Source organism: Protopterus annectens, chromosome 3.part0, assembly GCF_019279795.1.
Source record: "Protopterus annectens isolate FY-2018-M chromosome 3.part0, PAN1.0, whole genome shotgun sequence".
Classification (NCBI taxonomy): domain Eukaryota; kingdom Metazoa; phylum Chordata; order Ceratodontiformes; family Protopteridae; genus Protopterus; species Protopterus annectens.
Genome location: NC_056731.1, coordinates 225695923 through 225723033, shown reverse-complemented (window position 1 = coordinate 225723033; position 27111 = coordinate 225695923). Strand labels below are relative to the sequence as shown.

Genomic DNA, 27111 nt, shown 5'->3' with positions numbered 1-27111 from the left:
TGGCTAATCCATGCTGCTTCTTGTTGTGGTACCAACATGGGGGTGTGGATATCCTTGCATTTCTTGCTAGTCACCCCCCTTTTGTAGCTTATTCCATGTTTTGCGGCTGTACAACACAGTATGAGGTGTGACCTGGTAGTGTTGGGGTGCTGATGTGAGCCTTGACCCAGTTCTCTATTACAGGACTGGTATCTACATTCTCCATACTGTGTGCGTTTACACTGCACACATCTTGCTGTTTAGACATCTGTCATTGGGTAGCATTACATCTAGGTTCCTATCCCTTGTAGAACCTATGAAGGTGGGTTTGTGTTTTGAGACTTACCTATTCAGGGCATGCTGTGGGTACTGACAGCCTTTGCCAGTATCCATGGGGCATGGTACGATAGGTGCACGCCACCCCTAGCAGGTGGTGCATCATTTCATGCTCCGCATGTCTTCCCAGTCTGAAACACATTGGCTCCCCTTTGACTAACTGCATTACTTCAGCCAGTTATTGCACTTGATCATCCCATCGTCATTTTGTGGCTTCATGCTTGGTGAGGGTGGATGTTAGGGTGCTCATGTGTGCAAATAATACATGGTGTTACATTACTTAACACATGGCATTCATGCCTCAGGTGGTGCTGCAGGGCTGCCTCTGTCGGATGCGCATATTACACTTCCCTGTACATGTTTGTGAACAGGTAATGTCATTTTAGGCATCCATGTTATTATTTGAGTGAGTCAGAGGGGGTATCATTCCCAGGGTTCCTACTGAGCCAGTGTATGTGCTATGCGTTGCCTCTTTGCCAAGGCTAGGGCATACTGGGCACGCCTTCTTCTGCCTACTGGGGCAGGCTCAGGTTGTTCCTCCTCCGAGTCACACTCTGCCTGTGATGGCCTTGGCAATGGTGGGGGGCTGTTTGGCCCGGCCCTATGCTGGTCCTGCTGCAGCTGTTTTTGCAAGATCATATTATGCAGCATAGCACATACCATGACAATTTGGGTACATGGAGTTGGTGTGTACTGCAAGGCTCCACCAGATGTGTCCAGACACCGGAACCGTGACTTGAGCAGCCCAAACACACGCTCTATTACATTACGTGTTTGTGCGTGTGCCTCATTATGGCGTTCCTGTTCAGGTGTGTGTGCGTTTCTGATGGGTGTCATCAGCCACGGCTCCAGTGCATAACCTGCATCCCCCACTAGGTGTCCGTGTGGGATGTCCCCATTGGCAAATGTCTGGTACAGCTGCGTCAAATGCCAGATGTGGGAATCGTGGTAACTCCCAGGGCAGCCAGCACACACATTCATTATTATGCCCTGAGCATCAGACACGACCTGGCAGTTGATGGAGGAGAAGCCCTTGTGGTTAATGTAGGCCCTACCCCGCTCACCGGCTGGTGCTTTGATGCGTATGTGCGTGCAGTCTATTGCACCCACTACCTCAGGGTATTCTGCTATTTGCTGGAAGAGATGCATATTGCTGGCCAATACCTCACAGGCATTGGGGAAATATACATGATCACCGACATGTGCTGACATGGCATCCAGGAACTGGTGCAGTACCCTGGAGGCTGATACCTGTGATATCCCCACCATATTGCCAGTTGGTCTCTGGAAGGTACCTGTTGCTAGTATTCTTAGACCAACACATACCTTGGTTTCCACTGGGATGGGTTCCCCTCTGTTGGTTCTGTGTGTGAGGCGTGGCCTGCACAGCTCAACAATTTGCTGCAGGAGCTCTCTGTCCACTCTATAGCGCTCTACTATCTCCAGCTCATGTAACCCGTGGTAGGTGACCCTGGGCTTGTACACTCTTCTCCGTCTCCTCACTGTGGGTTGTCTGGCACCATCTGCATTGTCACCACCCTCAGCAAGTCGCCTATGTCTCATTATGACAGCTATGGCAGTCCCTAACATTTCTGCTCTGAGTTAAGCTTTTTCAGTTTTCACTTCTATTAGCTTACTCCTGTCTTGCAGTGTCTCTTATGAGAAACATCCTGCACTACTGTTTGCAGAGTTTTAAGTGCTGGGCTGGGCTACTATTCTGCCTGTGAAATTGCCTGCTTCTAATTGTTTTCACCTGCTAGCTTCAGCAGTTATCCCTGCTAGCTTCCTATTAATTCTGTTGCTTCTTTTTTCCTTTCTGTTTCCTCAGGGGGGAGCAACGTGCGTACCATCAGAAACACGCTCACAGTTGCTTACACACGTGCACACGTGCTTACACGGTTCAGAATCTACTTATTCGGGTTAAGACGTGTGCACACCCGCGCAAACACTGTTACACGTCTGCCAACAGCCTCCAACATACTCAGCCTGCCCTACACGCGCGCACACCAGCGCAAACAGTGTTAAACATCTCCCAACACGTTCCCACATGCTCAGTCTGCCTTACACGTGCGCACACGCCCTACTCGTGCTTCATGGCACGCACACGTGTGCATGCACACCCAGCAAGAAACTTTGGTGTAAGTAACAGTGTACACCTTCCATTTCTTGACTTTCCATGACTTATCTAGTGGCACACCTCTTTCTATGATCTGTGTCTGTCATCTGTCATGTTACACTGACCTCCAATGAACTGCATTTCTTTCTACCATTCCCCCCTGTGATGTCACCTATATCCTACTCTATTCCTTCCCCTTATGTATCTCCTACACTACTCAGACTGTGCTCATTTGCTATGTGACTGTGAGATTCAGTATCCGAACCCTCATTTACATGAGATTGCCTACTAATGCTTAGTTACATGTCTTAGACTCAGCTTCCCCCTTTAGCAACCACTACACGGTGGCCATGTTGTTTTTGGTCTGCTGGTCCCTGCATTGTCATTCCATGTATCGCATAAAACCCACATTTGTGGGTTTATAACCTTCTTTTTTATGATATTATACAGTGCAGCCCATTTGCGATTAAATTTTTAATATTTTAGCATCGGTTTTTATTGCCAATGGCCACATATTTGGCCATTGGCATGCTGTCTGAGTCATATGCACCCTTTTTTGGAGCTGACATGGCTCCGTTGTGGAATTTGTAGAAACGTACTCAGTTGTCAACTGAGTACATTTCTGCAGCTAATACGTCTCTTACACGGACTGGTTTATGCTTTGTGGATCGCTAATATACCTAATTTGCATACCTTTCAGCTGCAAGTGAGGTATTTATCATGTCCACGCCTAGTCCATGTAAGAGACGTTTTAGCTGGTCTCTTACACAGAGTTTAGGGCTGTTCCTGGATCGTGAGGCTTGCATGGAGTGTTGCACGTCTCTTACACTCCGTGCAAGCCTTCGTTAATCCTGCCCAATGTCTACATGCATGTTTGTTGAGATCATGTTTTACTTACGATATACTCTGATGTCATTCACCTTTAAATTTACTGTTGCCTGTCAACTCCTTCTCCACACTTAAACCTTACTCCTATTCTTTCTTATTTCTGTACTGTACATTTTTCATTATTCTTCAGTTTGTCTCCCCTTTTACATTTATTTTTCTTTTACAGGATACAGTCCTCACTATCCAACAACACTCCACAGCCAACTTGAGCCTAGTCCAAGTTGGATTTGCATAGGAAGTTGTCATTTTGACCATCCTCTGCTCTGGGTACAACTGACAAGTTGCCCATATGCAGTATTAGAGGCATTTGTAACCTGCTCTATATTGTAATAAATATGAATACAGCATTTACTGTGGTTTGTGCAGCACATTAGCAGCTCCATGTTGTTGTCCCAGTTACAGACCACCCCCCCCTCCATAATGCTCTCATTTGTCTCTGGATGATCCATGCTATCCACCTCGTGTTTACCATATCACAACACAGTGGTGTAGGTTACTTCCCTTTTGTTGAGATATTTGTGCATTGCATACTTATTCAGATAGACTTGTCAGCATCTCTTACCTCTAATCATTACCAAGTCACCTACTTATTTTAGCTATACACATGCCCATTAACACCCACCCACCCTGCTCCTCACTAATCTTGTACTCTGTTACCCACTCCTAGCACTTATCCCGACACACCCCCCTTACACAATCCCATTCAGTTTGCTTATATTACTGCACTTCACGCCACTTATGGTGTAGAGAAGGGAATTAGAACAGACTGTAAATGCCAGTATTCCTCCAAAATGCCCATCCTGTTATACAAATATGTAAAACCACCCCACTTGCATTTGCATACAAACGTTCTGTTGCAATAGCACATCCTCTACTCCCAAACTGCACCACTCCAACATACACTTATAATTTTCTATCATAACATGCACCTAAAGAAACCCATGCATGTCACCATATTATCTACTTCTGGTTACAACTACAGCATACCTTACCTCTTCACTCTAGAACTATATTGTAACACATCAGCAGAATGAACATGTCATCTACAGACTCTACACCTCTTTCACTCACTGTGACACTGAACCAAAAAGCTGTGTTACCCACCATACACCAATAAATCCCAAAAAGCCATCAACATAGACTCTTTTCCAGCCATTACCTGATCTAGTGCACCTGTCCTACCTTCAGTTTGCATTTTCTGCACAATTCCTCCCAATGAAAAATGAATCACGTTACTTTTCTTCTAACATCCAACAAACTCAAATGTAACAATCATCACCAACAAAACTATCTTATCCTATTACTTCTCTCAGGGGACATTCACTCAACCATGGGGCTTAATACCCCTTCTAAGCATCTCTGCTGTTCATAATATGACATACACTCAAAAAATCAGCTCTTAACATTGGAACAGTGAACTGTGCAGGAATAAAGAATACATTTGAAAATGTACATCACTGGATCTCACAACAGAATCTTAACCTATAGTCTATCTGTGAAACATGGCTCCAACCCCAAAACTCTGAACATCCAAGTCTGCATTCTGTAATACAATATAACACAACTAGACAGACCAGGTTAGCATAATGGTGTCAGATGCCTGGTCCTCTTTAGTACCCAATTACTGGTACCTCTTCCATTACAAACAACATCAATCCTAACTGGGTACTGTCCCATATATTTCTTTCTAGAATGTTACAATGACTATCGCTTCTCTGTTCTATCCCAGCAATCTCTCGCTCTTTATTCACAAGTCTGCTACAATCTCTGTTACAGCTAACACACAATAATGCCAGCATACTAATCCATAGGTGACATGAACACTTTCTTGGCCATTCTAAACATGATCTCTTTGGCTTCTTTTTTATTTTATTTTTAACTTAATTTATTCTACAGCTAATTGGGTCAAATGTATACTCAATCATACTGGTCTTGATATCCTTGTAATTAACCAGTCAAAGTAAATTACACAGTAGTTCACCTTATTAAAATCAGTAATTACTACACCATTAACTTTGTTTTCACTTAAAAAAAACAACTGCCACCTACATAGCCAGCCTGCTAACAATTTACAAAATGCTTCTAATGCAATATAAAATGTTAACTCATAAACTGATCAATGTTCTACCCACAGCCATAGTTAAGGAAGCCAGCACCTCAGTGCCTGTGTCTCTTGATATCTGGTAGTACACATCCTGGAGATCTATGGAGCACAGATAATTTTCTTTCCTTAGCAATGCTAAGATGGACTGAACCATGACCATCCAGAGCTTCAAATGTTTTCATAATGATTTAAATTGCTGACATCTAAAATTGGTCTGCAATCTCCTGTCCAGATCCTTTTGATTTGGGGAACTGGCTGGATGACTCTTTTCCCTAGTAGCTTTTCTCATTCTATGGCTGCTGCTTTCCTCTGACTAGGTTAAGAATCAGGGATTCTTTTTTGTTGCACTTTGGAGGAAGAAGGGAAAAAGGTATGTAATAAACTCAGGATATTATACTCTGCACCACATGTCTTTGGTAATATTTATCCAGGCATCTGGATGTAGAGAGAAGACCCCATGACAGTTGGGTATCCTTTCATGGAAGTTGAAATGGCTTCTCAGAGAAGGGTCCTTTGAAGCCTTGATGTTGTGGACTACCTTTGCTGTGGGGGCGGTGTCTTCTGTTAGATCGAAAAGCACGCAACTTCCAAACAAAGAAAAAATGCAGTTGTAGGCGTTGTTCTCCAGTAACAATAAAGGTTTTCCTCTTAATAAAACATGGAAACTCAGTTTCGATAAATTCAAGGTCCAAGTCCAACAGCTTGGTATCTTGGTGTTAATACAATCTCAGGAGTTGGTATACAGTAACGGGATATAGGAGCTGTGATGGTGCTTCTGTTAGATCCCCTTGCAGCAGAGAGTGGAACCCTATCTCTACAGATGTCATGAGGAAACCCTTATGATTATCTGACACTTCTCTGGTTTAGGGAGAAGATCCTTTGAGGAGTAAAAAAATAGATTTCAACAGCAGACAAAAGTTTTACCCTCTTGTTCACTCAGAGTTTCCTTTACCTTGGGGCCAAACAATGTAAAGCCATCAAAAGGGCTATTGATGAAAGAAGACTTGAAGGGTTCCATGACATCATGAAGGCATGACTCCTCACAGTAATATCTGAACCCACTGCTCTAGATGCTCCCTCTGAGGCAGAGAGAAATCAACCACATGGAAGCACTGGATAGGACTGAAGGGTGGCCAGTTGCAAAGAAACTGTCTTTTGTCCACTGCAGACATGCACCCAGAGAGGGTATTGGAAAACTGTTCAATTCCCTCTGAAATATCATTATGTGTGCAAGATAATTTAGATATCTGAGGGTGAAGGACCCTGGGGCATATATACACTTTCCCTATATGTCCAATGCCCTAGGTTCCCTGTTAGGACATGGACAGAAGAACTCTGTTCAGTGAGCTCTTTTTTAGCTGCTGCTGCTGCAACCAGCATAGCATCCCACTGGGGGACCCTTGCGCCAGTGACCCCTATTCTTAGGTGCTATGAGGTACTTGTCAGGGCATTTGGTAATGGGTTCTGTCACATCTGTATCCTTCCAGTAATGGTGGTAGATAAGGTCTACCATCACATCCATCAGGTGGACCTCCCAAATCATAGTTGAAATAGTTCTGAAGGCATCAGGAAACACTGACTCCTCTTGGGAAAGGGAGATCAGAAGACCAGCCACCTTTCGGCCTCAAAAGTTTGAATATTTCACCAAATGAGACATCCTCAAGGGGTGATCTGAGGGACCCTTCCTCATCATTGAAGTCAGTATCTTTGGTTAAAGTTTCTTGTGGAAAGTATAGGTGTCTCCTCTTACATGTCCTTTTCCAGGGGGACTCTTTCGTGGGAGGCTTCAGAGAGGACTCGGAAGTGCCCACTGAGTTCTGACTTAGGACAGTCTCAAGATTTGACTGGACCTGCTATCCTAATGAGACAGGATGAAAAGACCCAGCTTTCAAAGAAGACAGTTGAGTTTGGGGTGGACCTGGGTGGGAACAAGGAAGCCTTTCCCTAGAAGCAGAGAAAAAATTCTCTCAACTACCTCAAACGTTAAAGCCTCAGGAGAGTCAAGCCCATCTGAAGAAACCTGTGAAGGATGAAACCCAATTCCTCCAGCTGAAGTGACAAAACAAAGATTGGAGCTGAGTTGTCTGATGCTGAGGCTGTAAGGAGAAGGGATGGCTCTGAGAACACTGGAGTGGATCCCTGTCCACTTTATCTGACAGTGACACTACTGCTCTGAGATCTAGCCAGATCAAGCAGGGTCAGAGATGTCTTAATGAAAGAAGGTATTGAAATCAAAGACAGACAAGTCTTCTGATGTGATACAGACATACTCAGAAATCTTGGGGCTGAAATCTCCAAACCCACTTGATGGATTGGAGTAGGAGTCAGAGGTTGGGTCTGAGTGGTAGTACAGCTCACGTTTCTGATGGGAGACTGAAATGGAATAACATCCAACTGCATCTGAGTTCTGACCAACTTTCTCATCACCCTATATATATATCTGATTCTAGATGACCTGAGGAAGGATGATAGGGAGGGTAGATGGGAAGCTATTCCAAGAGTGTCCTGTAAAAATGAAGAGTGAAGTCTTGATGTTATTTTTTCTGTAGAGAACCTAGCAAGAACTTGAGGTGACTTTAGCCTAGGGCTGTTCAGATCCAACTGGAAGGATGGACCTGAAGTTTTCAATTTCACTGGAGCCATAGAGGTAGACTGATCCAATATCTTAGGAGTCTTTTCTGGTTGAGTAGAGCCGGAAGAAATCACTGGAAGAGAGCAGTCAGAGGATCACTTCCTCAGTTCCTTATATTTGTCCTGAGCCTCTTCTGAAAATTTCATGGAGGACGATGGGGCTCCAGAATTAGAATAAGGAGTCCTTTTAAAATAAATTTATTCTTTCTGTCACCCAGGGCCCAGTTGTTAAAATTAGCATATATTTCACACTCATTGTTGAGGTGAACTGGGCCAAGGCAATACACACATTCTGAATGGCTATCATAATTAGGAATCTTGTGCCCACAAGCAGCATACTTTTAAAATCTTGTAGGTTTATCAGACATCTCAAACAAGTAAGTACACAATAAAAAAACACCAGCAATGGTAACAATAATATGCTGGGGTATATAATAAAAATACCAATGATGGTAATGGAGACAGAAAACAAAAAGGGTTGGAGAAGTTTGAAAAGGGCAGAAGCCCCTGAGGAAAAACACCACTGTAATCTAAACAATGGCTAAATTATTTAACAGAATGTATCAATATAGGAACTTTTTTTTTTGATAGAGTTGGAAGATGGACACAAAGAAAAAATGTCAAGATGGATACGAAAAAGCTAATAATTTCACTTATCTCAATATTCCCTGCTTGAGCTAGCTGTCACTATGTCTTATCACTGAAGTGGCAAACAAGATCCGAGGTAACTAGGCAGAAGTATGGATAAGTGTCTAGTCAGGACACAACAGGATAGACTTTGTAGGTTCTGTTCAAGCAGCTTTATTATATACAAACACAATAAGATTGAGGCTTAATACTTTAACTTAGGTAAACATAAACAAACTAGCTATTGCATTCATACATGTTCACTCTCTGGCTGCACTCTTAAAATGGCACTAGATTGCTTTGATGGCCATCCAACATTAATGTAGTGATTGAGGGTTTGCAAAATTGGATGTCTTTGTAGGATCTCTAAGCTCATCAAGTCTCATGGTAGAAAAAATGTACTCCATGACATCAAAGTCAAAATTCTCTTTATGAAGCTGTTCCGTTGTATTTCTGGGCAATATGGATAATGTATCAGCCAGATAAAGAAGTTTGCCTTTTGTATAGATCATTTTGAAGATGTACTTTTGCAATTTGAGCATTATTCTTTGTAATCTTGCTGGAGCAGAATGCATAGGCTTCTTTAAAATAGTAACTAGAGGTGGGTGATCAGTTTCAGTCTAAATAGCTTGACCATAAATATAATCATGAAACTTGGAACATGCAAACACTACTGCCAAAAGTTCTTTCTCAATTTGAGCATATTGCATTTCAGTTTTGGTAAGAGATCTTGATGCATAGGCTACTGGTCTGCTTTCGTGAAGAATGACTGCACCAAGACCAAATTTTGAAGCATCACAGGAAAAGGTTATTGGCTTATTAACATCATAGTATCTTAATGTAGGTGGGGTAGCAATTTTCCACTTAAGGTCATCAAATACTCTTTGGTACTCTTCTACCTAAGACCATATAACATTTTTGTGCATCATCTCTCTCAAAGCTACTGTCAACTCATTGAAGTCTATTATAAACTTGCCTAAATAACTGACCATACCAAGAAAACGTAGTAGAGCTTGAACATTATCTGATGCTGGCATCTCAAGAATGGCTGCTAGTTTAGATGGGTATGGTTGCAGGCCAGTACTAATAAATAAATGACTTACATATGTAACTTCTGGTAGTATGAATTTGCACTTCAGCGGTTCACTTCATGTGCTCTGTCTAGAACTCTATTAAGGTTTTGGTGATACTCTGCTTCACTACTGACTCCAACCAATAAATCACATGCTATTATGGCATAGGGATAACCTGAAAAAATTTGCTCCATTGCATGCTGAAAGATTTCACTTGCAGAATTTATTCTAAATGGCATCCTTAGGAATCTATATCTGCCAAACAGGGTACTGAAAGTAGTCAGTAATGAGAATATATGATCAAGCATCACTTGCCAAAATGAACTTTTTGCATCCAAGACAGAAAAAACAGTGGCATTCGGTATTAGGGCTGCAACTTCTTAGACTGTACACATTGGATGATGCAGTCTCTTCAATGCTTTGTTCAAATCTCTTGGGTCAATATATATTCTGATTTCATCTGAGCCTTTTTTGTGAGCTGCTACCATGGGTGACACCCATTCAGTTGGTTCTGTAACTGGACAAATTATACCTTGCTGTACCATTTTATCCAACTGAGCTTTGACTCTGTTCTGCATAGCTATCAGAATTTTTCTTGCTGGTCTGACCACTGGACTGACCTCTTGGTCTATTTCATAGAATACACAACTGGAAGTTTGCCCAACCTGTCATCAAAAACAGCATACTCTGAGAGAATAGCTTTGGTGAAATTAGAACTAGGAGATGTGCTTATATGATGAACTTCTTTGGTAAAAGAAAAATTCATTCCCAAACTGTCTCTGAGATCCAATAATGACTGCACAGGTCTTTGGACTACATAGAATAACAAGCTGTAATAGTTCTTGGCCAAATAACATGAAAGTACTAATGAGCCTTAGGTTTGAATTTCTTCACCTCCATAAGCTACAAGTTTTGCACAACTGGCCACACTGAGTTGTTCATTAGCTCTCACTTTAACAAACGTATCTACTGACATAACATTACAGTTTGAACCAGTGTCTACTTTGAGCTCAGTTGATTTACCATTGATCTGGACATTACAAAAGACTTAATTTCTTGTTAATAAATTCACTGCATCAATCTTTTCACCAACTATTGACACACCATCTACATAGAAAGTGGACTGCTGCAATTCTACTTGATCAGTTTGCTTTCTCGAGTAACCTTTCTTTATAACTGTGTGAGGTTTATTTCATTTGCAAAACTTTTGAAAATGATTTCATTTTCTACACTTGGGACATTGCTGACCAAATGCTAAGCATTTCTCTCTTTTAGACTCATGATTGGCACCACAATTACCACAGTTAACAATAAGGTTGGACTGGGTTTTGCTGGCGCATGCTTGTACTGCACTGAACCTGATGATGATGATGATGATGATGATGAGCATACTCCTTTCTTAGAACTTTGTGGAAAACTACATGGTTTCCTGGTGAATCAGCAGGTCCTGTGGCTGCCGTGTGTTTAGGCCTGCTTCTGTTTGCCACGTGTTACATGCTATCTACTTTGCTCTACAGCTTGTTGAAACCACACTCATCACTTGCAAGCATACTTGTGTGCCTTTCTGTAACTTCATGGATTTGACAAATCTCTATATCTTTGTTTAACATTAAATCATTGTCACAAAGCAAAATCTTTCTTACTGCAGCACTATTAATACCAGACACAAGTCTGTCCTTATCAGCTCATCAACTGTGTTGTATCCCAACTTACTTGTGTGTTCTGTAGCCTGAAATTTCAAAATCAGTGGTCTCCTTCCTTCACTTCACAGACTTGAACAGGAATATACTGAAAAGGCTTGAACTGGAATATATTGACACAGACAGCCCAGGGGACCTTTTTGAAGACTCCTTAAGTTTCAGTTTGGGGGTTTGAACCCTAGAAATTGCTTCTGAAAAATTAGTAGGCAGTAACCCCTTTAGAATAAGTGTGTTATTTCTGTGAACAACCACACAAGGGTTAACATTCTTACAAATGGAGCAATCTATATTTAAGTGTTCTGGCCAAAATAGTAAATACACAGATCATGTGCATCTGAAATAGACAGCTTATGGCCACATTTTTAAAAATTTTTTAAACCCAGAAGGATCTTTCTATGACATTTCAGAAAAGGCTAAAATAGAAAATAGTAAGGATTTTTTTTAACTAGAAAAAAAGGTAAGGGAGGAAAAAGAAAAGTACCAACTATAGTATTGAGAAATACACAGATGTGTAAATATCAGTAAAAAAAAAAGCTGCAGAACGGAAAATATATATACCAATGATGGTAAACTAAAACATAGTATGTATATAAAGAGAGTTAAACAGAGAAAGGGAGTAAGAAAAAAATCACTTAACTGACTGAAAACTAGAGAGCTAGCGATGATCACATCTATTTTTTGGAAGCAGCAAATGAGATCTGGATTATATTAGGGGTTAGTGCATTATGGATAAGGAGGAGCTCAAGACCTTTTAGGTTACCATGAGCTATAGTAATGGCCAAGTCAGATCTAAGGATCAGATCCAAACCCAATAGTTGAAAAAGAATGAAAATTGACAACATCAGATCCTCATTTTCGTAAACTATTCTATAGAACAGGATGCTTAGCCAGGTACTGGAGCCATCTTTGAAGATGTAGTAGTTATTCTTGGGAGAGCAGATTAAATGATACCATTTCCTGACTGACTAAGCACCATTAGTCTTCCAAGATTTTTTTATCAGTTTTTTTTTTTTTTTTTTTTTTTTTTTTGCTTAATTGCTATTTATTGATTGCATGGCTCTGCATGCCATTGCAGTCCATTTGGCTGCAATACTGAGCTGTAGCTCTGCACATTGGAATGAGACTTTTCCCCTACAGATTTGATAATTTTATGAGTCCCTACTACATCTAGCCACTCTCACCCACTCTGTTTCTCCTTCTTCATTTCTACCTTCATTGTTCTGTGTTCCCATTCCTTCCAAAAATTTCATCTTAGCAATAATTTGACTCCAACGTTATTTCTAATAAATAGGGAAAACACCACCAGTTGTAGCATTCTTAACCTTCTTTTGGAGAACTCTCCTATTAATGGAGTTCATGTGGCTTAAACAAATAACCACAAGAAATAAACACATTATATTTCAAGGCACTGTGGAAGCAGATAATCCTGCAGAGTAAAACTGACTTCATCAGTGGCATCTTTGTATATAAGACAAGATAAAAGCCCTTCAACAGTTCTATGCATTGTTTAATTTTGTCCCCTAGCACATTCCTCCAGTACATAACTCTAACTCCTCTCTCTTACCATATCTGATGTAACCCACCATTTTTACAGTGCTAATACTTAAAAATGACTCCTCAATGAGACTTAAAAAAGTTCCTTAACTTTCACAAGTCAGTACCTAAGCATAACATATTATGTGAATAGGTAACTGGTCTCTTACAATTATACCTTTTTAAATGGTATTATCTCCCTGTCCTGTTACTTTCACTTTACTCACTGTTATCAGCACTACACTCAAATAAATATGAAACAGTAAGTGTCTCAAAGGAAGCCTTATATGAAAACTTTCCAATCTGAAGCTCTTTCCAGTTCTTACATTTTTCATTACTTTGGGAAATGAATTATTATACACTTCCAAAATGTAGTACAAATGTCATTGCTCCAACCTCAGGTTGTTTCAGATTGTAAGACAGACCCTCATAGGAAGTATAATCAAGGGTTGTCTTGATTTCTAAAGTCAAGGTCCATCCCTCTACTCGATCTAGAATAATAGCTATTAGTTTCTTAACCAAGCTTAACAATTCTCTGCTGCCGTTAACCTTCCCTACTACTCCTACTTCGCCCTAGACTTTCTGTTTCATCACACCTATCATGTATTATTCAAACCAAAATATTATAGTACACATTTAATGTCACAAGCAGCCTCTTCAAATCTATTTTCTTTTATTTATTTATATTTTACAGATCAATTTTAATCCTGTCCCCATACACCCCAGGCACCTTCAAATGAACCATCCATTCAACTCTAAAGCAAAAACATTCATCTGTTAGTCTTCCACCCCTGTACAATAACTAGTGCCACCTAAATATGGTGTATTATCAATGGTAGCACCCTTCAAACCCTACTGGACTTATTATCATATACTCTCAACTCATGATTTTCCCAGCAAATTTCTACAGGTTCTTGCTTGCATGACTTCTAAATGTATTTATTTGCTTTTTAAGAATTTTGGATATATGACAATGAATATTTTTTCACCCTTCTTTAGGCTACCATCCACTCCTTTAACTTCACTCATCTGCAAATCCTGTTGCTGCCAATATTCAGATAGGAAAGGGGATGCATTTTGTTCCCTTTCTGTTTTTAGTCCACTGAAATAATGTCCCATCTCCAAAAAGCATTCACTCCTTTAATGTTTCTTAAGAATTGTGACAATTACTTTTAGACTTCTCATAATGTTTCCCATCATACCTCCCAACCTTGAAGTGCAAGCAATCTGGACAAAGGCTAAAAAATGGATGGCCAAAGCACAAAAAATAGGGGCAAATTTTAAATATTGCTCTTATAAACTTAGAAAGTTGGAATAACAAGGTTTGTGTCAGCATGCATTTTCTGAAGCCTGGAACTCAAATGTATGCCAATATTTGGTGACTTTAAACCTCAGTGATTTGCCAGAAAGCCACAACTTTTATGAGGAATAGGTAAAAAATATAAGGTAAAATTCTGGATATTCTGTGAAAATCTGGGCCGTTAAGATGCATGCTTCCCATCCCTACAGTGCTTTCTTTCACAGGCCTGTCAGTTTTTCAGTAAAATAAATCTCACTGGTCTAGTCAGGAACTTCAAGCAGAGCTTATCTCCAAATACACACACACACACACACACACACACACACACACACACACACACACACACACACACACACACACACACACACACACACACACACACACACACACACATTTTCCCCCATAAACTATCTGCTCTGTCCTTACCCCTTTCCAATAACATGTTCTACTTTAAAAAATGTTCTTGCCTATCTGAATTTGCTGCTGTTCCCACAGTTCCACTTTTCTTACCAAATGATTTGAAAATTTAGTAGGGAGGATCCAAAGCATGCTCAGTTCCACATATTGGTTACTAAAAACATAATTATTTCTGGTACCTCTCTGTCCACACTTGTATTTATATTCACTTTCAAGTAATCACTGCATCTGTTTCTGTTCCATTAATTGCTTTAAGTCCTAGTATACCATTTCCACTTTTGTTTTTCTTATGAAAGATTTTACATTAAAGTGCCCTGCCACAAAGGTGTCATACTGTGGAATAATACATAGGAGAAAGCTTATAAGATTTTTGTTTTTGCTGGATCCACCAGTAAGAGCATAAATATTAATTTAACTAATCCACAACCCCAAAACATAGCACACTCACTACTTCCCTACCTGAAAAGACCATTGTGCCTTCTATTATATAACATGGCATATTACTCTCTTGAATATTTCCAGACTTTCACATGGAGTACTCCTCTCTGTCAAAGAAACAGATGAACCATACGGTTTCTATCAAGATACTCTCTTCTAACTTGATAAATCAATAGCATGCCTCCTATACCATTCAAGATAACCAAACTCTGTATCTGTTATTCAAAGATATTGTTAATGCTTGGCAAGGACCACCTTACCTTGTTCATAAAGGCTTTCTTTAACTTTTGGCTTTTTACATTTTTTTCCTTTTCCTGTCTCAGTCATTCTACTTTCAACTTATTTCCAATCATCCCTTTCATACTCTGAACCTGAATTCCTACTTTCTGAATCTAATACCTCTGATTTAGCAAGGACTATATCAACAGATATGGCTACGTTCACCTTCTGCAGTCATGTAACCATGTACTTGAAGAGAATAGGCTCCTTCGGACTTTCAATATTTCCCTTTTCTAATTAAAACTGTGTTGATATTATTCTCTGTAATTTTAATATTGGTGCAATCCAGCCAAAAATACTCTACTCCAAACTGGTACCATCAGGTGCACACATATTTTTGCTTATTGTGACCCAAAGAACCAAACATTTTGCAGACATTTTAAGGACATACACTCTAAATATGCCTTTATTACTTAGGATAGAAACACTACTTATGTTGGCTATTGTATTTAACAATCATTTACATTTTCATTTCTTTCTCTAAACAGTACATTGTTTATATGCTTATCTGGTCATTCTCCAGTTTCAACATTATTTCTGCTTATCAATTTAGTGTCTATTTTTATAAAAGCGAGTACAGTCTCAAAAGAAAAAAAAGTAGCTTCTTTAATTGCACAAAATTTGGAAGACAGGTGGTAGACTGTACATTATGAAAAAGATGAAGAAACAACGACATCAGAAAAAAAAAACAACTGCAAAGAAGGTAAAGAACAGATTACATATTACAGTGGTTTGGTCATATTTGCAGGAAAGCAGATGATTTGGAGAAAAAAAGATTTGGAAGAGACAAGAAGAAGGCAACAAGTAAGGACATCCAGACAAGAGATGGATAGATTGCATCAGAAAATACCTGTGACAATTGGGTATGATGGTCAAAGAAAATAGGAGAGTGGCAATGAATAGAGAGAGGTGGCGACATGATACCCCAACCTCATTTAGAAAAATGGGAAGGGGGGGGGTGATGATGATTCATCTAAATGTGTCACAAAATATCAAGTCGGGTATTACACTTTATTACATCTGCTTGAAGGCAAAAGAAGGCAATAAGACTAGGCCCTCCTGCTCCGTTCCCCTTTCTCCATTAGTCCCATTCCCTCTGGAATTTCTCTGTGGATTCTCACTCTACCATCCTTTCTGGTAGTCCATTCCATGAATCTCATATTTCACTCCAGGGCTGCTGTGGTCCAAGTGCAATACTTATTTGTTTGCAATTAACCACATTTGCTACCGTTCTACCCACTTGTTCAGCTTTGCCGTAGCCTTCACTAGACTCTTCTTCCCCCAGTCCTCCACTGCTGCATCTGTACTTCATCAAGAAAGAGGCCGATCCATTTCTCTGTTTTCTCAAACATGCTACTGAAGAGTACCAGACTGGGGAAAGACTCCTACTATACTGCACTGGTCACTTCCCTAATTCCTGACATAGTCCCTCTCACCAAAACCCTCTGTCTCTTATCATTCCACTATGCAGTTATCCAGTAACTCAGTTTTGTTTTTTGTCCCCAAACCCTTGCAGTTTCCTATTTAGCCTCCAGTATGGATCAGAGTCAAAAGCCTTGCTGAAGTTAAGGTAGACTACGTACTTTCCTGTCAAGTTGATCTGTAACCTGTCATAAAACTGGATCAGGTTTGACTGACAGCCTCTTTGAGTTGTAAACTTATATTGATTGCTATCAGGCAGAAATACTACCAGCCTTTAACTCAGGGTATTCTCCATGACTTTCTGTGCCACTGTTGCTAAGCTAACAGGACTGCGGTTTCCTTGGATTTTTTTTTCTGCTAACTTGTACTAAAGTACCACAGATGTTAGCGTCCATCCTTCATTACCTTCGCATTAGCCAGTGATCAGCATAAAATCCTCCATGGGGGTAGTGTACCATCACACTGGTCAGATTTTTGAGGACACCTGGAGGCAGCTCATCTGTTCCTTGTGCTTTATTCTCCCTAAAAGCAGCAAGCTCCCTCAGAAACCAACCCCTCTCTATACTGTCTTCTGTCTCCCTCAAAAACCCACCCCTTCTCTATACTCTCTTCTGTCTCCCTCAGAAACCAACCCCTCTCTATACTGTCTTCTGTCTCCCTCAAAAACCCACCCCTTCTCTATACTCTCTTCTGTCTCCCTCAGAAACCCACCCCTCTCTATACTCTCTTCTGTCTCCCTCAGAAACCCACCCCTCTCTATACTGTCTTCTGTCTCCCTCAGAAACCCACCCCTCTCTATACTCTCTTCTGTCTCCCTCAGAAACCCACCCCTTCTCTATACTGTCTTCTGTCTCCCTCAGAAACCCACCCCTTCTCTATACTCTCTTCTGTCTCCCTCAGAAACCCACCCCTCTCTATACTGTCTTCTGTCTCCCTCAGAAACCCACCCCTCTCTATACTGTCTTCTGTCACTATTCTCCCCTTTCTCCCCCAGCATTGCAGTCTTCCCCTGCTTTTCTTTTTAAAGACTTAAGTATTAATTTAGGTAACCATTTGCAATGTTGGGTCCAGCTTCAGTGAGTCCAGTAATATGGAAACTACATGCTTGCCACCCTGCAAAAAACAAGTGTAAAGGAGAAAAGAGATGTTTTATATTCTCTTTTGGCAGCAATCAATGTTACGAGTACCAGCATTTCAAAAGGGCGTCATTCATTTAGCACTCATTTTTTCCCCAGTCTTCTGTGTTCTCCATCCCAGTTGTACACAACCTGGCCAGCTCTGTCTTTCCTTTCCTTAAAACTCCTTGTTTCACTTCTTGATTAATTCTTTTAATTCCCTTTCAGCTTTAGCCGGTGTTACCCTTAATATATTTGTTCTATGTGAGTAATATGAAGAATTCCCAGTTTTTTTCAGTCTCATCTATTATGAGCATATTTTTTTACTAGAATGTTTTGATTAAGGTAGAATACAGATCTATATTGACCTTTTTCAGACAAAGCCCAGAATCACTATCTAGTTAAGCGACTTGTCTTGCACAGTCACATAGTAGGCAAACAAGAGGCTGAAGGAATCAGTCCCTGGACTACAGGAAACAGCTCATTAACATTTCTCAGCCTTAATCCTTTGCACTACCTGGGCAGTAACATATCAGAACTAAGACAAATCAAAACTCTGCGGAAATGATTCTGCATCTGTAGATATAAAAATAGGTGAGGTATGCTACTAGATCAAATGTGCAACAATACTGAAGATTACTGGAAAGATGAAAAAAGTCTTAACAATAAAACAGGAAACATTTATCTGACCCAAATTCAAGAGACCAGGAAAGCCTTGAAATTTGTAAATTAAATGATGACCCCTAAAAAATGAGGCATCGGGTAATCAGGAAATAAAAGCATGTTATTTACCAAAAAGTATAACGCAATAATGCTAAAGGTGTATGTGTTGCATCCAGCAAGTTTTAATGTATTTATTTTCTGTGTTGGGAACTTTGAAGTTTATTACTACGGATCAGAATACAAACCTACATACTTCACTTTAAAATAAAGATCAGCTGCAGTTTTCAGATACAGTTATTCAAGAACAACATTATTACTGAAATTGACTTATTTGGCAGACAACGATAAATGGTTGTTAAAGATGGTAACTTCTCAATATTCACAATGAAAAAATAATATGCATACCAATGTCTGCTATATGTCAGTGACTCACAAATTTATAATTTGGCAACATTAATATTATACAGACTTAAATAAGGAAGTCGCTTGTTAGTGACATGTTTTTGGATTTTGAATGTGCTTTTTAGAAGCTGGTATGAAATTGCAATTTTTTCAATCACCCTCTTTGGAATTTCTTTTTAAATTAGTCACAATACTTCAATATAAACAGGAGAAATGATTTATCAGTACTCCAGATACAGACAAAAAAAGGAAAATTTGTGGCAGGGAGAAGAGAAGAGAATATGTTAAAGTTCAAACTTTCCAGTTTTTCAGTGCAACTGATACTGCTTCAGATAGCAGCTGTGGTTGATGACAATTTTACCACTCATAGGGAGGAAAGCAATGCCAGATAAGGAATGCAGTTCTTTACTAATTTTCATTAATCCTGTGCAGGACACCAACAACAGTGATATCATGATTACTGTAGTATCTTATTAGGCTGTTTCTCTATTTACAAAACTCAAAGACGGAATGCAGCAGTAATCTACAACTTTGACACAAGATGTAAGTATAATCATGCTGTCTTAATTCAGTGTTTGTGCATTGACAAGTCTGCAGTAAGCTCCATGGTTTGCCATCAGTTCTTGATGTGTGCCAAGCTCAATAATTTTTCCATTGTTGATAACTGCAATAACATCTGCATTTTGTACTGTTGATAGGCGGTGGGCAATCACTATACAGGTTCTACCTTTCCTTGCCTTGTCAAGGGCTTGCTGTACAACCTGGAATACAATAAAGACAAACAAATCTACTAAATCACATTCTGTATAAGAAAGCAAGCACTTACTATTAGTTTTATTGCAGAAAATGAATATGCTGTAAAATGTCTGAAAAGTCATCTAAACCATTGTATAATAAAACAACTGAATCCACTAGCAACTGTTTGCCCTACTATTTATTTCAAAACCGTCAAATAAAGAAACAAAAATACTCTCCAAAAGTTAGATAAAAAGGTGCATACTTTATTTAGCCTTTCTAAAAATGACTGCTAAGAAGATTGCTAAATCACATTCATATTCAGTCTTTTCCTCACAATTATAGCTTCTTCAACATTCAAGCATGCCATTAGTCTTCTATTGATATCTCCCAAATCACTTAAGAATTACAGACTAACAAATAACTTCTGCTCACTCACAAAGGTATTTTAAAAAAATAAACCATCCAAAACAGGCTTCATGATAGTCCTCAAAAGCAGGTGCACGAAATAGTACCAATTCCATGTAACCGTTGCAAAGTACAAACTTAATTTTATTATATAAAACAAATAAAATAAGTGATTTCATCTTTCCCAACTGAAAAACATCATCAGATACAAATGTAAAACACAGTTCAGCTCTTATAATTCAAATGTCATTTGTCTCCCACCTAAAATCTGATAGTCATCTCAACTTCACTATTAAAAAAGTACATGCCAAACAGGGATCACTCTACCGTATCAAACCATTTCTCACCAACAACACAAGATCAGCCATTGCTCGCTCCCAACTTCTATCCACCCTACTCTATGCATCTCCCATTCTGACTAATCTCAACAAAACTGAACTAAGCAAAATGGAAGCCTGCTATAACAGAATTGCCTGCTTTGCTGCAAATTGCTCATATAGAACTCATCACTGTACTGCTTTGAGACAGCTCCACTGGCTTGAACTACCAACCTCCTAACCTACAATCAGCTCTGCCTCTGTCATTCTATCTATTACCTCCCCAATAAGTGTCCTGCCCTCAAAAACCTAGTACAATATCACTCAGCCAAAAGGCCTCTTAGATCATCAAGCAAACTACTACTAGAAGTCACCAACAGCTATAATAGCTTTGGAGACACACTATATAGTAGTTTAGTGGCTAAAAAATGGAACTCTCTCCCCACTAGCATACAAAACACATCGTCCAAAGCCTCCTTTAAAAGCCTCATTAGGCAACATCTCAAGCAAAGTTGGCAGTGTCATGATTGCTCCCCAGGCTAGTGAAAGTGGAAAAGGTACACATACTAAACCTAGAGTACTTGATAATAGTTTTCAGTCTTACTCACAAACACTGGCTATCTACAATGTATGTACTGTACCTGTGTACTATGTATGTTTTCTACCTATGTTCCAAATTTCAGCTGTATACCACAAATTTATTAATTACCTTTATTTTTAAATTAAGATTTTCTTGTTTCTTCTTTCCACTGTAACTGTTGATGTGCTGCATACCACTGTAAAAACATGTCTTGCAATTTGTGTGTATACTGATCATGTCTAAATATCTAAATGTGCCTGTATTTTTTCTATGTGGAGCTTTTCTCCCCAGGCCTCTGCTAAACAGGGGCCTTTTTGGCTCAGTCAGACACCCCGGTTAACAAATGTAAAATAAAAAATAAATAAAATTACATCATCAGCACATGATCGCTCATACTCTGAAACTGCCCAACCATCGATTTTAAAAGCCTAAAACTCATATTTTTTATTCATAAACCTAAATAAAATTAATAAAAACCTAAAATTCATATGCTCTCTACAAATCATATTACATATCTCTCTAAAGCTCTTAATTTTAAAACGCTTGAAATACAAATAGAATCATTCAGTCCCAGCCATTTCATTGCATCCATTTTCAATTGCCAATATACTCCAGCTTTTTCTAGCCATAAAGGCCACACTTCTCCTCTTTCATTTAACAATAACTTATCAATAACCATAATTTATTTATTTATTTTATTTATTTTACATTTGTTGACCAGGCTAGTCCAGCTGGATACATGTCCATTTTCAGCAGAGGCCCGGGGAGAAAAGCTCATTGAAAGTAAAGAACAATATTATATATAAAAACAAAACAAAATTTCACAGGTGCAAGTACAATACAAAATTAAGCTATTTGATACATGAAAGATCATATAGATGTGAGTAGAGTAGAATATAAGGAAATATGTTCACTTCAAAACACATTTGATTGCAGAATCTTATGATAAGTATCTTTTGTTAACATAGTAGGTAGTCCGAAAGACATTTTTGGATATAGATAGAGAATCTAATTAATTTTAAGGCCTGTTATATTTATGGTTTTCATTAGGCAGTTAGTATACACAGTAATAAGACAGGTATCTTTGTGAAAAAAAAAATGACATGAGAGGTTAGTCTGGGTTCATACAGGTGCATAACTAATGGGATTTAAGGTAGGTTTTAAGCCTGATTTTAAATTGTGTTAGTGAAGAAAGGGAGGTCAGGTCACTGGGGAGAGAGTTCCAGGTTTTACTCACGGTATTAGAGAACAGAGAGTCCCCAGCCTTATTGTAGGTTTTGCCTATTTGTACTAGTATTTTATTAGATGAGCGTAGGGTCTTAAGGTTGCTGTAGGGGGTGATAAGGTTGGTAAGAATTGGTGTGTTATTAGGCTGATACAGGATATTGTAGGCAAATGTTAATTGTTTAAATAGAAGTAGATTTGGTAACTCTAGCCAACCTAGTTGTTCATAATTAATACAGTGATGGGTTCTGAATATAGAGCCTGTTGCAAATCTAGCAATATTGTTATAGGAGACAGCCAGTTTGTTCATGTTGTTTTTTGAGAGGTTAGTATATATATATATAGGGGAGGCATAGAGGAGGGTAGAGATTAAGTGGGTCTGGGCAATAGTAGATCTTGCTAGTGGGGTAAGAAAGGATTTGATTCTATAGAGGGAGCCTAGTTTTTTGTTGACTGTTTTTATGGTATTGTTAATGTGACTATCAAAGTTAAGGTTATTGTCAATTAGTACCCCTAGGAGTTTTGTGGTAGAGTCGGGGGATATGATGGTTCCATTGTTCGATGTGACAGTAAAGTGTAGTGGTGTGGCCCTATTGGTGGGAATAAAAAGTAGGAGTTTGTTTTTTTGGGGGTTCAGAATGAGGCACTGGTGTAGTAACCATTCCTCAACTATGTTAAACACTTTTTGGGTGAGAGACTGAAGGTCTGATGGAGTTGGGGTTGAGCATATTAATGTGGAGTCATCTGCATATTGTATTATGGAAGCTTGAGGAATTATAGTATGCAGGTCATTGATGAAAATAGAAAATAGAAGAGGTCCAAGTATAGAACCTTGGGGGACACCAAGTGCAATGGGGAGATGGGGAGATAAGTTGTTCTCCCACAGAACTGCTTGTTGCCTATTGTTTAAGTAGGATTGAAACCATTGTATAGCCAGTGCATCAAGAGATAGGTTTTTGAGTATGTTTATGAGAGGTTGGTGGTTAACCATATCGAAGGCTTTAGAGAGATCAATAAAGAGGGCTGAGGATAGAGTGTTGTCATTGCGATTTTTGTTTATACAGTCAGAGAAGGATAAAAGGGCAGTAGTAGTACTGTGAAATGGCCTGAAGCCATGTTGGCAGTTAGCTAATAAGTTGTTATCTATTAGGTGTTTTAACAGTTGCTTATGAATGCATTTCTCCATGATTTTTGCCAGTGGAGATAGTATAGCAATAGGTCTGTAGTTGGATAATTCCCTAAAGTTTCCACCTTTATGAAGGGGGATAATATGCGCGATCTTCCAAATAGAAGGAATAGTACCCTCAGAGATTGTTCTGTTAATCAGAATGGAGATGGGGTAGGCTATGGCATTTGCAGCTTTTTGCAGATATTCTGCAGGAAGGAGATCCGCTGCAGTGGTGGTAGGTTTGAGTTTTCGTAAAAGGATACGGATAAAGGATGTGGGGACAGGTTTGAGATGAAATGACGGAAGTAAGGTAGTATTAGAGGGCATCAGAGATAAGCTGTCAGGAGTTAGTTGATTGGCAAGAGACTGAATGATCTCAGTGAAGAATGTATTAAAGGTACTTGCGATTTGCTTTGGATTGTCATGGTCAGTACCTCCAGGGGAGGGAGTGACAGAACGGCCTGGGTGTAAGAGTGTGTTTATCCCTGCCCAAAATTTTTGTGGTTTGTTTTGCTGGGTATGTTGGAGTGAATGTAATAGTTTCTTTTGTCTGACAGAATGGCTTTTTTTGTATCATTTCTTAGCTGTCTGAACTTTATGTGATCCTCTGGGTTTTTAGTAGTACGCCATTTGGTCCAGACTTTATTTCTGAGGAGCATTTTTTGTTTTGTCTCTTTTGAGAGCCAGGGGGCAGGTTTGTTCCTAGTTCTAATGGTCCTTTTTGGAGCATGGAGGTCAAGAATACTTAAGAATTTAGTATTAAAGTAGATTACTGCTTCCTCTAGAATTAAGTTTTTGAGGGGTGACCAGTTGCATGCTTTAAGTTCATTTTGGAAGATATCAGGGTTAAAATTTTTATTACTCCTTATTGTTCTATAGGTAATTGGACTTGGGATGTCACTCTTAAATCTGATTATGAAGGTGAGTGCATGGTCGCTTATATCCTAATGGAGAGTCCCTACTTTGTAACTTTGGTGATGTCTATTTATCATAATCCAATCTAGGGTGCTTTCGTTGTTATTGTGTTTATTGGTCCTTGTGAGGGAGCTAATAGTTTGAGTAAACCCATGTAGGTTAAGATGGGTAGAGGTATGTTCAGAAGTACAGCTTTTCCAGTTGATATTAAAGTCACCGAGTACTATTGTTTCTTGGGGATAATTGGTTGAAAGCCAATTTAGGATATTTTCTAGGATGTTAGAGTTATTCCCTGGGGGAAGGTAGACAGCAATAATGTATATGGATTTACAGTTATTGAGGTGAATTTTGGAGATAAGTATTTCTTCATTACTAGTTAGAGGGGGTTTAGAGTCAATAGAGGTCACCTGTAATCCGGATTTATATAGTATAGCTACTCCACCTCCCTTTTTAGCTTTTCGGTCTTGTCTTAAAATGCTATACCCTGGTGGAATAAATTTGTTGTCTTGTATAGATGGTTTGAGCCAAGTTTCAGTGAGACATAGGATATCAAACGAATGCATATCCATGAGAGAATGTATTTGGGCAACCTTATTATTTATGCTCCTGATGTTAAGATGGGCTATCAATAGTGAGTTGGGCTTATCAACAGCGTATTTATATAATGCACTTACTTCTTTTTTTATATTTATATCCTGCAAATGTTCAAATATCCTTTCTTATAGCTTCCTTTCAGTTTTCTAGATATAGAAACATTCGCAGAAATAATACACAGCGCAATACACTACTTTCCCCGTATTGCAGTTACACTTCCTGTGGACTCTTACAATGTTGCTATTAACAGTAAATTCATACCCTTCTAAAATAAACTTACAGTAATTGCAGCTCCCACATGTATGCATTGCTGCATTTACTTCATGCGTACCATTTTTTGAAAGCACTTATTTTATTTGTTTTATATAATAAAATTAAAGTTGTACTTTGCAACAGTTATGTGGAATTCGTACTGTTTCATACACCTGCTTTTGTGGACTATTGTGAAGTGTTTTTTGGTTGGCTCGTCTTGAGTGCCTGTTTTCTCATGGAATAGATATTTTAAAAAATAGTTTACACTCAAAATTTCAGCGAAGTATATGACTAAGGACTTCTCTGATAAGCAACATGGTTTTCATCAGAGCTGAGCTGTCAAGGCCAAAGTACCGAGCAGAAGGGATGGATTTGAAAGCCTCAGAGTCAAAGCCGATCTCTCAGCTCCTGGACCCATCGAGATCCAACTATCTTGTAGTTGATTGAGTAAGAGATGCCACTGGAGTCAGAGATACTGAGGCTGCTGGCTCTGGCACAGCTAGTCCCTGGGGAATACTCAGATCCAAAGATACCAGATCCTAGGGTTGGACCGATGAAAGAGATACTAATGAAGAAGTGAAGGGGACAGCTCCTGCTCCCAAAACAGAGGGGGATACTGGGATGACTCCCTAGCTGAATCTGGGTCCTCAAAAGTTACCTCATCATTCTGTTCATGTCAGCTTCAGACACACTGATCGATGACTGCATGGATCTTAGGGAAGAAGCAGTCAAAGCCAGCTAACAGATCTGATGAAAGGAGTTCTCTTGAAGTAAAGGAGATCAGAGCCAAGGACTGACTGTCTCCAGTAAAAACCTACATTCCACAAAAAGAGAAGTCAGTGACTGCTTTCTAATAGGTTCCAATGAAGGAATCAGATCCGAAGTCTTTGAAAGCTTCAGTGCCAAACCCAAAGGGTTGGGGAACCTCTTCCAAGATTCCTTTTTTTACTTTATCTACTTCCCCTTACTGCCAACTTGGAAATCACTATTGTCCTCATCAGATTCCTCATTATTCTCAGGAAACAACAGAAAGACCTCTAGTCAAACTAGCACTACAGGCATCTATGGGACACAACCACAAGAATTAGCTGTCTACAGAGCACTCTTAGCTAAGGAAACCACATCGGCCTTATATATAGCTATAATCTGATTATTATCTTTATGATGAAGCTTCTTTTTCTTGTGAACTTCACTACTATATAAAATATCACGAGACAGAGTATTATGGCTGGCAAGTGGTCTCTTACACTGGACTAATCCTACACTTAAAGGGTTTGGTTCTCCCATACTTGAGCCAGGTATTGGAACAACCCAGGAGGATGTGTCTATATCCTGTTCCATAGAGACCAGCTACACTAGCGTGAGACCAGACAAAAGATAAGTGGTCTGTGGGCCAAGCAGTGATATCAACTGAATCACTAACCATAGGCTGAGCCATACTTTTATTTCTTAGGTGCAACTGGATTTAATGGAGGGTACCAGAGTCAGGATTCATCAAGTCAGGGAAGAGAACACCAGTCAAAATAATAAACTGACAGTACTGGATAATGTATCACAATAAGCACTTAAAGTTTCTAGTAATAAGTATGTCCTAGTAAATAAACAGTTTCAAATGTTACCAGAGTTATTTTACAACTAAGAGAAATTAAAGAATGTCCAAACACCAAAGCAAACAATGTGACAAAACAGTGTTAAAAATTTACTCCACGCACTTTAATCATGTTAAACTGCCATAAAATAATGTTTAATAGCATTGTAAAAAAAAGTTATGTACTTACCATAACATTTCATCTGTGTTGTCCATTTACATTCTTCCCCAAATATTGGGTCTGGATCAGATCCTCAGATCTGACTCAGCCGTTACTACAGCTTGTCGCCACCTAAACGCTCTCGAC

General features: G+C 39.3%; 1 protein-coding gene across 1 annotated transcript in view; it reads right to left on the bottom strand.

The window, feature by feature from the left end:
- Positions 1–17821: 17821 nt before the first annotated feature.
- LOC122796810 (ATP-dependent translocase ABCB1-like) overlaps positions 17822–27111 on the bottom strand; it is a 1504949-nt gene continuing 1495659 nt past the window's right edge. Inside the window, exon 27 of the mRNA XM_044065546.1 lies at positions 17822–19784. Within this exon, the coding sequence (XP_043921481.1) occupies positions 19587–19784 (198 nt within the window). The 3' untranslated portion in view covers positions 17822–19586. The remainder of the gene's footprint in view (positions 19785–27111) is intronic.